At 30.8% G+C, this 14,723-nt stretch overlaps 1 protein-coding gene across 1 annotated transcript; it reads left to right on the top strand.

The window, feature by feature from the left end:
• Positions 1–2,281: 2,281 nt before the first annotated feature.
• On the top strand, positions 2,282–4,280 carry LOC131611610 (uncharacterized). The gene is made up of 2 exons (XM_058883550.1): positions 2,282–2,503; positions 3,859–4,280. Exons 1-2 carry the CDS (start codon positions 2,381–2,383, stop codon positions 4,120–4,122), a joined length of 387 nt encoding a protein of 128 aa, XP_058739533.1. The 5' UTR covers positions 2,282–2,380; the 3' UTR covers positions 4,123–4,280.
• Positions 4,281–14,723: the final 10,443 nt, after the last annotated feature.

Genomic DNA, 14,723 nt, shown 5'->3' with positions numbered 1-14,723 from the left:
ATATATATATATATATATATATATATATATATATATATATATATATATATATATATATATATATATATATATGAGGAGGGTTATATTTACTCCAAGAGTAAGTTATTATAACTTACTCCACATCTTGACCATTTATTATTTTCAATCTAATGGTTAAAAATAATAAGGACTAATTTTCTCTCTCCACATTTAATTACTTATTATTTTTAACCATTAGATTGAAAATAATAAATGGTCAAGATGTGGAGTAAGTTATAATAACTTACTCTTGGAGTAAATATAACCCTCCTCTATATATATATATATATATATATATATATATATATATATATATATATATATATAGGGAGCGTATCCGGTGAGAACTGATATCTTTGGTGAGAAATGATAACTATTATAATCAACGTTTAGGATTTAAAAGTTTCAAATAAATAACACCTTACTCAATCATTCTATAAAAGGATATTATTGCCAAAAATAAATTTATTGTGATTATTATTCATTATAAATATACTTAATATTTATTTAGGATATTATGATAAAATATACTTCAATTATATTTATTATTATTTAGAATAAATATTATCTAAACTATAAATATTTTTCTAAACTAAAATAATAAATTTAAAAAAAACTTCTGAAAAATTATATTAAATTTAAACTAATTATAAATATAAATTACTTACTCATCTTCTTAATATTAAAATTATTTTTATATAAAATCATGTCATATAGTTTTTAAAAAATATATCTTAAAAAATTTAAATTATGATTCAAATGTTTTTTTAAAAAATATATAACTTAATTTTATTTTAAAAACATCACTTTTTAAATCATAACTTAATTATGTAAACAATTTTAACATTGTATCTCGTATTTAAATAATAGAATCATATTTTTTTCACAATTTATTTTGATAAATGACTTTTCCTAAACATACTATTTACACTAAATAAAACTCACAATATATTAAAAATAATTCAATTATTGCAGTAAATTAATATTAAAGTATTAAAATATTATTTGAATTTAAAATTAAGTCTAGAATAATTTATTTAAGAAAATAAATTCTAAAAAAGTATAATTCTAAAAAATATGAGGTACAACGTTAAAATAGTTTTTTAATTAAATTAATTTTTTAAGATTGATTTTTTTAAACTGTATGACATGATTTTTTTATAAAAATAATTTTAATACTAGAAAGATGAGTAAAGAATTTGTGTTTTTTATTATTTTGTAACTAATATTATTTTTAAGAAGTTTTATTTTGAATTTTTTCTTTTACTTTTAAAAAATATGTATACTTTAAATAAAAAAATACACTTCAAGTATATTTTATGATAGTATCCTAAATAAATATTTAGTATATTTATAACGAATAATAATCACAATAAAATTATTAAGTATATTTCTTTCGAATTTATTTGGATAAATAACTTTTTCTAAACATACTATTAAAACTAAACAAAACTCACAATATATAAATAACAATTTAATTATTGCAATAAATTGTTATTAAATATTAAAAAATTATTTGGTTTTAAAATTAAGTCTTTAATAATTTATTTATGAAAATAAAATCTAAAAATAATATGATTCTATAAAATACGACATATACAATGTTAAAATAGTTTTTTAGTTAAATTATTTTTCTAAGATTTGTTTTTTTAAAACTATATGACACAATTTTATATAAAAAGCATTTTAATACTAGGAAGATGAGTAAAGAGTTTGTGTTTTTGATTATTTTGAAACTATTATTACTTTTCAGAATTTTTATTTTGAATTTTTGCTTTTAGTTTTAAAAATACTTATAGTTTAAATAAAAAATACATCTAAAATATATTTTTGGTAAGAATCTCTTTTTATAAATTTTTTAAATAATAAGTGCATCATAAAATGATTGAGTAAGGTATTTTTTATATAAAACTTTTAAATCTCAAACATTTGAATGCCCATATGAGGCCGTTGTAGTTTGTGCTTTCCATAAGTTATTTTAAACCGTTCATTTTCTAATTTTAACCTCATCAGTTATATTTTGAATTCTTGAATGGTTTCACATCAATCAGTTTTATTTTTATTGTTTTATTACCGTGTAAAAACTTTGTTGTAACAGTATTTTTCAATGAAAAAAAAAATTTCCTTTATCTTATTAATTAATATTTATTTAATAGTTGTATTACTATTAATAATTTTATTTTTTTTGGGTGTAAATTATTGTTTATTATTTTACTATATATATTGCTATTATTTTTTATAAACCCAATATATTGCTATTGTGTTTCTTTATAAGAAACGCCATTTTCTTATTCCCTTGTCTTTTTTCTGTCTCGTCTTTGTCCTTTCGATTCTCTCTGTGATTTCTCTTTGGGTCTTCAACATGAGTGAAGTCCATGAAGGTGACTCTGTAACCATTGGAAAGCTCAAGCAATTGCAAGCTCAGTTCGCCAAAGACAGGAATTGGGATCAATATCACAGCCCAAGAAACCTTCTCTTGGCTATGGTAATTTTCTTTGAAATTTTACATAAATTTTGTAACTTTTGTAACTTTTGTTGTTATTTCACCTTTGCATGAACTTCATTGGTTGAATTTGTAGTTTTTTGGAATAAAAAATTGATTTTTGATTTTGGGTTTTTTTTACCAGGGTTTTGTTTTGTAGTTTTCTGTTTTGACATGTGAAAGAAAGAAAGAAAGAGGGTATTAGGAGAAGAACTATTTTAGTTTAATCGCTTTTCTTTATAATGGGTTTTGATTTGAATATATTTCTGACCTATCAAAGATATGCTTACACTCTGTTTGGCATTTTGTAAAGGTTATTCTTTTGCAAGTTGTGTGTTTTTTTAATTGCTTTTGAGTGTATATATGCTTTTGCCACTTTTTATGAACTTTAGAGATGATTGTATGTCACGGCAAATGAACAATTAAAGAGGGTCGAAGCTATGAAGCACGGACACCCCTAAAACGACCCCGACACTGACACGGCGACACCGTTAGTAATTTTAAAAAATGAATAAATTAAATGTAATTGCAAGTGTCGGTGAAGGTGTCCGTCATCGACACCGACACCGACACGCCTGATTTAAGAGATGTCGGTGCTTCATAGGGTCGAAGTAAAGGAAAAAACTATTTTGTTTGGGGTATGAATTTTCCGACACGGGTTGTACGAGTGTCATAGAAGTGTTGGACATCGACGTGTGTCGGACACCGCGACACGCCTGCTCCCTAAAGATGTTCGTGCCTCATAGTTTGTGATTTCCATTTCTATTTTCTCTTTTGTTATTGGTTATATTCTAATAGGTTTTGGATAGAATTGAGTATGGTGCTGGAATCAATTTTAGGCAGATGCCGAATATAACCAATTTGTGGTCAAAGCATAATCGACCAACCCAAACGCGATTATGAAGAGTTTTCCAGTGGAACCTAACATAGGCTAAACCATTTTGATGCCTTATTTTTCAGGTTATGTCATTGTTAATTCAGTTCTAGTTCATCTCAGTGCAATGCAAACACATTCCATATTATTGTTACACCATTTATCACACGCCATATGCAATTAGTTTCCTTGCCTTATGTTCTTTAACTTCATACGTATAGAATGCATATAAGATTTAGGGGTATGTTATTAATAGTGATGTTATATAGCGGTTATAGTGGTGCAATAGCGCTATTGCGTAACGAAATTTGAACGAAACACTTTTGTTCTGTGATATGTTTTAGTGCAAAATACTGCTAAATAGTGGTTACAGCGATGCTATAGCAGTGTTTGCATTGCAGAATTTGAACAAACTGTTATTTTCTGCTATCTGCAATTGACAACATTGATCTTATACATATTTTTTTCATGTGATTTTTTGAAGGTGGGTGAAGTGGGAGAATTGTCCGAGATATTTCAGTGGAAAGGTGAGGTTAAACGTGGACTTCCAGAGTTTAAAGAGGAAGAAAAAGTTCATCTTGGAGAAGAGCTTTCTGACGTGTTGCTATACCTTGTTCGTCTCTCTGACATTTGTGGTGTTGATCTTGGCAAAGCTGCTTTGAGAAAAGTCGAACTCAATGCTATCAAATATCCAGCAAAAGCTAACAAAGAAGTCACAAACAAGGAAGATAATAATGGTACTGCTTGAGGGTGACACATTGGAAGGAGTTAGTATTATGGTTTGTATACTACTATATTGCATTGAAACTGGTATTAGATACTTATAATTTTCTCACAGATTTTTTTGTTGTTATGTATTTCCTTTTCAAATGCAAGAAAAATGACATGATTCATCGATCTTCTTTCTGCCATAGCCCCAAGAGTATTTGACTTTAGAAGGAACATTCTCGACAGCTAAATAAGAGGTTGAGAAGTTAAGTTCATCACTTACAGTTACATGAGTAATGGACTGTGTTATCCCTTTTTATTATTCTTTCTTTTGAAAAGCTTCTTCCATCCCTCTTCTTCAAGTAATTGACATAACTTAATATTCTCAAAATTAAATCCGGTGTACGGAATATTGAACTATTATTTCCCTTTGGAAAGCACTAGCAAATCTGTGAGTTGAATCAACCAATGAATAGTTCCTATATTGATGACACTTTCTAGCAAATCTCTGAGTTTTCATCACTTACACTTTTTACCTGCTGGGTTTAGAATTAAACTCACTTTGTAGTTTAGCAATACTGCACTCTTCTTAATTTGTTGGGTCCTATCCATTAGGTCAAAACATTGGTCAGACTTCCAAGTTGTAGTCTCTCTTTCCATCTTCAACAAGAAACCCTTGAGTGATTGTAGAATCCCATCTCTCTTCTCTACCATTATCAAAGACGATAACATTGAACTCGACATACCATTCATCACGGCAATGCTGGAAGTTCCAACGGTGCTTGGCTCAGCGGAGACGGTGGACCACAACAATAGACCTTGTTGGTAGGGTGGCTCCGGTGGATACGGTGGCTTCCCACACTTTGTCAATGTCAAATATAGTGTTACCACACTCATGAACATTCCATCTTTCTAAGGCATGAATTATTCCAGCAATGCGCCAAGCACTCATCCTTCTTCTTGGAAGACAATTCTATTGTACATTAAAAGAAATATATTGATTATATTTCTAATTCCCAATTGATAACTTCTTTAAATGCATACAATTTATCATAGGGATTTATTATGAGAATATAAAGTCATATACGCGCCAAAGAATATAAAAATGTGCTAAGTACTAACCTCACATGAGTGCAAGTTTTTGAGTTCAGTTGGAGTTATCATTGCTGGTGTTGTATAGTGGTAGAAGCAATCTTTTCGCATTTGTTTGGGAGGAAAATGAGAAAACGGTATGAAAAATGATCCCTCTGATGCTTGCATTTGCTCATCTTCATTCCATTCATCTCCAACTAACCATATCTATTAGACTCATATTATTAAAAAATTTAGAAAATAGTTAATGTAAATTTTGAATATGCATGAGTGCTTTAAACAGTAAATAACCTTTGGAGTATTGATTGGTGAAAGAGAAATGTTTCGATTTGATAAGGTGACTAATCTCTCAAGCTCATCCCTATATTCTGGAACGTCTAGGTCTAGTGGTTTTGGATCGAGAAGTGCTTTAGCCGGTAAACCCGAGTCCGACGATTCTAGTAAAAGCACGGCGACGGTGTATCATCTGTAACCGTTGATTTTCTTCTTCTCTCCTTCATTATTGGTCCCTTGTTAATCGTTTCTTTCGCATCCTGGATCTGTTTGTCTGCACATTGTAAGTTTAGATCTGACCATCCTTGAGGAACATTGACCTTGGTCCCAAGCAATTGCACTCATTCTTTTCCTAATGCAAGTGCATTTACTATCGTCTTCATTGGTTCTAACGATGGTGTGAGAATTGTCAAATACTGTTGTGATCTATCGTCAGTATTATTAGAATTTTTCTTCAAATCTTCATCGTTCTTTGTTGTCTCTTTTAGAGTGTATTTTTTGCTTTCTTGTTCGTCACTTTCTGCAACATTGATCATCTCCCACATATCTGGAATGAATTTCTTAATGAAAGCCATTTCAAAAGTTTTCCACGTGACATTTTCGATTCCTTGCTTCCAAGAGAACCACTAGGTAAAAGCATCCCCACTCAACCCAAATGCAGTCACCCATCTCACCTTTCTTCCTTCACAAAGCCAAATGTTAGCCTCAAAATACTGATCTAACTGGATCAGCAACCAATAGCCATCTTCCGTTCCGTCGAATCTAGGAATCCCTTCGTGGATGTTACTGGCTCTCCGTCATATAGCATTGATTAACTCGACATGAAATGCCTTGTATGCCAATCCAATAAGATTACATATTTTATCTTTTGAATCAAGAACAAAAAGATTGTGGTCGCGTGAATGAGACAAAAGAAAGAAAGCGATAATTATTATAGTTGTGGAAGGGAGAGTAATATTCCCTTTTTCATTTGACTTCAAAGTTTAAACAATAAAAGTGAAAAGGGTGTGTTTGTGAACACATGCATTACTCTTTGTTGTCCAAGGGTGTGTTCGGAAAATAATTTTTCAAAAGAACAATATTGAATTTTTATATGGCATGTAAAAAATACTTAGTGTGTAATGAATTATATTTTTAATGAAACGAGGTTAAAAGGATCCATGAAGAAACAAAGTTCAAATTGTTTCATTGACAAAGTTAAATAAAAACATAGTAAGAATTATGGAAAGAGAAGAGTAGAGAGAAAGAAATAAGGAGGAAACTCAATATATAAAAATTTGTTTTTGTATTGAATAATAATAAATATTTATTATTAATATATTTTTAATTTTTAGAGTATTAAGTTAAATTAGGGTAGATGAAGTAACTCAACTTTAAGAATTAAATAAGTGTAATTATTGGTTCAAGGTTTAATCTCTCACAACAGTTTTATGTTTATGCATTAATTTAAATAAGTTGTTGATATTCAAAAATTAACAACTTACTAAAAAAACATATTGAATTTAATTTTTTTATCTAAACCATCTAAAATCATCCATCCTTTTTTAAATATAATTGTCAAAAATTTTTAAAAATGAAGCAACTCAAAAATTATATTAAAGGAGATTTTCAAAGGGTTTTGAAGAGTTTTGATAAACTATTTTAATTAGAGGACTCAAATATCTAATCTCAAAAATGCCTATTTCAAAAGGAACAAGTCTCTAATTTAAAATTGAGAAAGAATAATTGTTGTAAGTAAATAAATGTCATCTAGAAATAATTCAGAATTTGTATAACTCTCACTCTATGTTATATATGCATCAAAGAATTCTAAATGAAAAAATAAAATAACAAGTATTCAGAAAATCGAAATCCAATCTCTTGAAAAGCCAGTAGAAAATATAATGCAAGATATTACTAATTTTGTTCAATTGACTAATATTTTTTAAAAAATATGGGTTCACAGTCTGGAGTTTTTTATAAAGTTGAAATAGGTATTAAAACATCTCAAAATTAGAAGACATATGAAAACAAAATTTCCTCACTTAAGCAAAGCAAATAAGTGTTCACTTGACAAAAAATTAGGTCATCAAAAAGAAAAATGTCAAGAAGACAACTTCAAATAAGAGATGTTCTTACTTAAAGAAAACCAATCACCTTGAGTCAAACTGTTATTTCAAAAGGAAAAAAGGAATACTTCCTAAGCATATAAGACTAAAACAAATTAAAGGAGAAAAACTTTTGAAACTAACCACAAAGGACCCAAGTCATTATAGGTTCCTAAAATATTCTATTGTCTGATGCAATAATGTCTTCTAAAACTTTTAAGAAAAAGTTATGGTATTTGGACAGTGGTTGCTCAAGACATTTGATAGGAGATAAAAAATACTTCATCTATTATTTCATCATCTTTCATTTCAAAGGTTTCAAATTTTTTAACACCTATGTCTACTCGTTCCTCTTTAACGTGACGGGTTTTTTCATGATGTATTTTAAGAGCATCCCACATTTCTTTTGTAGTTGTGCATTATTCTATTATGTCATATTCTTAACATTATCTTATAATTTTCATCTTTGTTCCATTCAGTTTTAGCTTTTGAGACTGAAGGTGTTGTTTCGATTGAAGTAGTCATAAATTGAAATAATAGATGTATGTGAGATGACCCCCCCCCCCCCCCCCCCCCCCCCCCCCCCCCCCCCCCAAATATGTTAATTAATGACGTGCGAATATCTTCTTTAGTCAAACAATTTAATATGTGTTTTTTATTGTGTGATTAGTGTAAAATGATAAAGCAAGTAAAGGAGAAGAGTTTAGAAAATACACACAAGAAATTTATAGAGGTTCTCCAATAAGGTTTGTCTAGTTTTCACGTTGTGTGGGAGTTTTCTTATTAATGCTTGAAAGAGGAGAAGTTTTCCTAAGTGAGCATCTTTCAACTATGTATTTCTTTAACCTCGTCAAGCTTATACAACTGATTGATTTAGCTTTCAGTAAGTTTACACAAAGCAACAAAAAAATTTCTATCACTTGTAGATATAAAAATGTTACAAAAATTGGTTCTTTAAAAGATTTTTTAAATTTTCACCCTATGGTAGTAAGAGGTAGGGGTGTTCAAAACCAAACCAACCCAATAGAAAACCGCAAACCAAATCAAACCAAACCGAAACCGCAAAAAACCACATTTGGTTCGGATTAGTTTGGGTCATCTTTTAACAAAACCGCACGGTTCGGTTCGGTTTGCGGTTTGTATTTTATAAACCGAACCAAACCGAATCAAACCGCATTATGCTACAACCTAACTTTTACTTAACTCACATCCAGCCCAAACTTAAATCTATTATACATTAGCCTTATGATTACGAACAATTTTCTCATCCTTAGACATATGATTTTAGTCCCGATCTTCTCAAATCATTATCGCGCCTTCTTTGCCCCGTACATCTTCCCTCTTTTTCTATAATCTCTACTCTCTTATATTCTTTCTTTTTCACTTTCTTATTTTTATGCAAATGTTCCCTATTTCAGTTTCGTTTTTATCGCACATCTTCTTCTTTAATCTCTCAACTCTTTTGTTTTTTCTTTTTCACCTTCACTAATCTCTCCTGTCTTCTATTTTTTTGTTTCATTCTAATAATTTTTATATTGTTTTATACTATTATTTTATCTTTATTATTTCACTTTTGTCTAATTTAATTTTTACATATTAAATAGAAAGTTGTTGTCAAAACATGACGAGTTTTGTTGTTATTTGATAGTGTATGAATGTTTAAATACAAAGTTATGTTGTCATCTATATGTATATGTATTGTTCAATAAAATTTTTGTAAAAAACCGAATCAACCGAACCAAACCAAACCGCATTAGTTTGGTTCAAATTTTTTTTAAAAGTTAATCGAACCAAACCAAACCGCACGATTTTTTTCTTGTGGTTCGGATGATTTTTTTCGTCAAAACCGCCCAAACTGCACCGCGAACACCCCTAGTAAGAGGTTAGTTAGGTATCTTTGATAATATGGATATGTTGTGTTTGAAATAATGAAATTGTTTTGCTTATAATGATTATGAATCTTTGTTCACCTTTTTATCAAGTGTATTCCCTCACTTATTCTCGAAGAAATGGCTTGTATTTATAGGCAAAACGTGTAGGTGTATAATCCTCGGGTTTTAGTCACATGTTTGTAACCTTTATTTCACTAGAATGAGTCCTCATATTTTAATAATGATGAAAGTTTGATTTGATTCATCCATAAGCTTTATGTCTAATCAATGGTGCAGAGCTAGCATCATATGTACTTGGAAACTGAGTATTTTGTCTTTTAGTCGGGTGAGTCTTTTAGTTCTATTTTCCATGGTTGATTCCTTTAGCTTTAGTTTTGTGAATCATATTATATCACGCTAAGTATGCAATGCTGACATCATATGTGTATAGTTGTTATCATGTGTTTGTACTCTGAATGTTGACTTTTGTCTTTTAGTGTATATGAATCCTCTAGATGTTTCTGGCACACTTGAGTCCTCTAGTTCATTTGATATTTTTAGTTCATACATGTTCAAAACATGTTCTGCTTTGACTTTCTTAAGTAATGAAGACTTTAATGAATCTGTCTTATAATATTAGATATAAAAGATATAACATGATTTTTCTATATCATTTGTTATCCTAAAATCTTGTTTAGAATCAACAGTATCTAACAAAGTTTAATTTATTTTGTAGGAATGCTTGAAAACCACAATCAATATGTGGTACCTTGATAGTGAATGCTCTAAATATATGATAAATAATAATTCTCATCGATGACCTTAAAGTCTAAAGGGTTTGTCACTTAAGGAGACAACAATAAGGGGGAGATTATTGGTATTGGCAAAGTATGTACGCCACCCTCTACCATTATTGATGATGTGCTATATGTTGATGGTTTAAGTATAACTTGCTAATCCTAGGCAAATTATGTCATAAAGGCCTAAAACTCAACTTTAATATAGATGCATGCATCAAAGAAGATGAAATATCTTTCGAAATCAATCTTGTTGGAAAAAGAATCAATAATATATTCATGATATCTTTGGATAATATGTCTTTAAAACCAAAACGTCTTATGGTCAACAATAACAATGATGCATGCTTGTGTCATAAAATAATTTCTTAGATTCATATGGATCATTTGAATAAACTAGTAAATCATGATCTTGTTGTTGGTTTGCCCAAGATAAAATTCGTTATAGACGAATATAGTGATGCATGTCGAAAAGTTAAGAAAACCAAAGTTTCTTTCAAGGAAAATTATATTGTTTCAACTTCTAGATCTCTTCAATTACTTCATATGTGAAATTTCTGGTACAGGAACAACACATGCTAACACAGCTGTCTCACATGATGTCAAGACAGATGTTACGACATTTGGAAAACGACTAGACATATCAGACTGAAATTGATACTTAATTAAAAATTACATAATGATAAACAACACAGAGAAATATTAACCCAATTCGGTGCAACATCACCTACTTTGGGGGCTACCAAGCTAGGAAGGAAATCCACTATTAGCAATATTGGTTCAAAGTCTAAACAGTCACAATTTACAACTTCTCTCCTAATCACTACCCAGTACCACTTCTACCTAGAAATCGACATCTAGATATGAGAAATCGCCATCTCACTTCCTAAATCACCTCAGTGATATCTACCAGTCCCAATCACAGTGACTGTATAAAAAACAACCCAATTTAAAAGATTAAACTTCAAATACAAAATACTTATTTTTGCTTAAAAGCTTCAACCAAGAACAATGCTCAACTCAACGCTTAAAATATTTAAGAGTGAGAACAACAACTTGACAAACAGTCAAGCAACAAACAGTCTACCACACAGTATCAAAAGATACGTGGGTGACTTAAAACACAAGAGAGACTCTCAAAACCTAAGATTTTTAACCTTCCTATAATTTTAAAATTGTGAAAGACTTGGTTACATTAGGTCTAGGGATCTCTTTAAATCGTCTTCAACAATCCATGGGCTTCGAAAAACTTTATTTGATCCACAAGCTGAGAGTTGCAACAAATCTGTAGAGAAATATTTTTGAATCTTGAAACAAATATTATCTCAATCATCCAATTTTAGAAACTTTAATTCAGGTGGAGATTTGATTTCCTTGTTCCAGATTAAATCTTCTTGACCTGCATAAATCACTGAGACATAACCAAAATAAATAGGGTTAAATATACAAACCCCCCTGTAATGTTAGCAAGTTTAGGTTTTAGCCCCTCGTAAAGTTTTTTTTAAAACAAACCTTGTAATATTCATATTCTTTCAATATGCCCCCTGCCTGCCACATTGCAACAAAGATTCTCTTTAACCGCATATGTGGCAATCCACGTGGTATTTGTTTATTTTTTAATTAATTTTTTAATCCAAGTGAATATTTTGTTTTTTTAATTAAATTTTTAATCCCCATGAATTATTTATTTATAATTTTCGTTTTATTTTTAAATTAAGATATTATTTAAACAAAAATTTATTGTCAAACATATTAGGCTTTTGACCCATTTCCTGTCATCCTATTTTCAATTCAAATGCCCATATGAGTGATTGACTTATAAAGACTAATATTTTTGTACTACCAAACAATGTGGGACTCCTATATAGATGAAATAGCCTGCTTAAATGTTTTTCCACTCACACTACCACTATAGCTTGCAAGTTCATGTGCAAGGTTGGATATATATTTTTTTCTTCACTGTTTCAGATCAAAATATATCTTCAGTGTTTCGGAACAGCTATAGCATGCAACAACAACAACAACTATTGCATGTTAATGTATCATCATAAACTAGTTAATGCATGCAACAACAATAAGTATAGCATGCAACAGTTCCAGAAACATGCATAGAAACCAATTGTACCAGTCACCACGAAGTGCAAAATAACATATCCTATTTAGATTGTTTCAAATATATGGATAGTGTTTCAAATGTATCATAATAATGCTGGAAGCAGGAAAAATGTATTGATATAATAACCATCATATCATATGTATTGATATTTCTCAAATGTATTGATATAATAACCATTATAGCTTACAATGTATGTATTATTTATTTAACATTGGGGTGTTTTATTTTTTATTAGAGAGAGGAAATATGGTATGACAGATAACGTGTTTGGCTCCTAAGCTGCATAAAAAATTACAAGCTTATTGAGTGCATCAAATTATGGTCTCTACGAAACATAATTCTCTACAATGTCATGTGGTTGTTTAAAGAGAGCCACAAATTCTTAACAAGTTAGCTGGAGACTTGTTTAGTGGTTCCATGAAGACTTGTTTGGTTGAATGACAAGTCTTAAATTTGCATGTTCTATTTGATTTCCATTAAATATTATTTGTTTATTGCTTTATGTCTTCCATATGTTTAGCCATTTATGGTCTTTCAAAAACAACGATTGTTAGAACAAGATTGGTTCTGATCAATTATCTTAGTTTTGATGATAACAATAAAATGAATTTTGCTTAAGATAATATGGTACTCTAATCCAATGCAATTTCCTTTTCAGGAAATATATAAAGAGTATGCATAATTCAGAGATCAGAAGCTTTGTCTCAAAGGGTTCAGCATGCAACATCAGAACATGGTCTGGCAAGACATCAGAAGATGGTCGAAGCAGAATCAGAACATGGGTCTATGGAAAGCATCAGAAGAACAAGAGAACAGAAGCACTGAAGTTCTGATGGTATCACGCTCAGAAGCACTTCAAGGTCAGAAGATCAGAAGATGCTTTGCACCAAGCTGTTTGACTCTGATGATATTCAAACGTTGTATTCACAAACATCAGATCAGAAGAAAGTACAAGTGGCAAGCTACGCTGACTGACAAAAGGAACGTTAAAAGCTACTAAAGGCTACGTCAGTAGACACAGCGTGAACAAGGCTCGAGGTAGTTGACAAAAGCGTATAACATTAAATGCGATGCTGTACGGAACACGCAAAGCATTAAATGCACTCAACGGTCATCTTCTCCAACGCCTATAAATATGAAGTTCTGATGAGAAGCAAGGTTAATGATTTTAACGATTCTGAACAAAACAACGCCTATTAACTTGCTGAAACTCTGTTCAAATCAAAACTCAGAATCTTCATCTTCATCAAAGCTCACTACATTGCTGTTGTAATATATTAGTGAGATTAAGCTTAAACGTTAAGAGAAATATCACAGTTTGTGATTATAGCTTTTAAGAAGCATTTGTAATACTCTTAGAATTGATTACATTAAGTTGTAAGGAACTAGAGTGATCGTGTGGATCAGAATACTCTAGGAAGTCTTAGAGGTTATCTAAGCAGGTTGTAACTAGAGTGATCGTGTGGATCAGTATACTCTAGAAAAGTCTTAGAGGGTATCTAAGCAGTTGTTCCTGGAGTGATCAGTGTGTGATCAGAAGACTCTGGAAGACTTAGTTGCTGACTAAGTGGAGAACCATTGTAATCCGTGCGATTAGTGGATTAAATCCTCAGTTGAGGTAAATCATCTCTGCGGGGGTGGACTGGAGTAGTTTAGTTAACAACGAACCAGGATAAAAATATCTGTGCAATTTATTTTTATCTGTCAAGTTTTTAAAGATACACTTATTCAAACCCCCCCTTTCTAAGTCTACACCTGCATCTACATCTGGCTCTGCTGAGCAATACAACGGTAACAATGGTTATACTAGACCGCCGGTATTTGATGGTGAAAACTTTGAATACTGGAAAGATAAACTGGAAAGTTACTTTCTTGGTCTAGATGGTGATCTATGGGATCTTCTGATGGATGGTTACAAACATCCAGTAAATGCCAGAGGCGTAAAGCTGACAAGGCAAGAAATGAATGATGATCAGAAGAAGCTTTTCAGGAATCATCATAAATGCAGAACTGTTTTGCTGAATGCTATCTCTCATGCTGAGTATGAGAAGATATCTAACAGGGAAACGGCCTATGACATATATGAGTCCTTGAAAATGACTCATGAAGGAAATGCTCAAGTCAAGGAGACTAAAGCTCTAGCTTTAATCCAGAAGTATGAAGCCTTCAAGATGGAGGATGATGAAGACATTGAAAAGATGTTTTCAAGATTTCAAACTCTTACTGCTGGATTGAGAGTTCTTGACAAGGGATACACCAAGGCTGATCACGTAAAGAAGATCATCAGAAGCTTACCCAGAAGATGGGGTCCTATGGTGACTGCATTCAAGATTGCAAAGAATCTGAATGAAGTTTCTCTGGAAGAGCTTATCAGTGCCTTGAGAAGCCATGAAATAGAGCTGGAC

This window comes from Vicia villosa, linkage group LG6 (assembly GCF_029867415.1).
Source record: "Vicia villosa cultivar HV-30 ecotype Madison, WI linkage group LG6, Vvil1.0, whole genome shotgun sequence".
Lineage (NCBI taxonomy): Eukaryota > Viridiplantae > Streptophyta > Magnoliopsida > Fabales > Fabaceae > Vicia > Vicia villosa.
The sequence above is the reverse complement of the archived record's forward strand: the minus strand, read 5'-3'. Positions and strand labels throughout refer to the sequence as shown.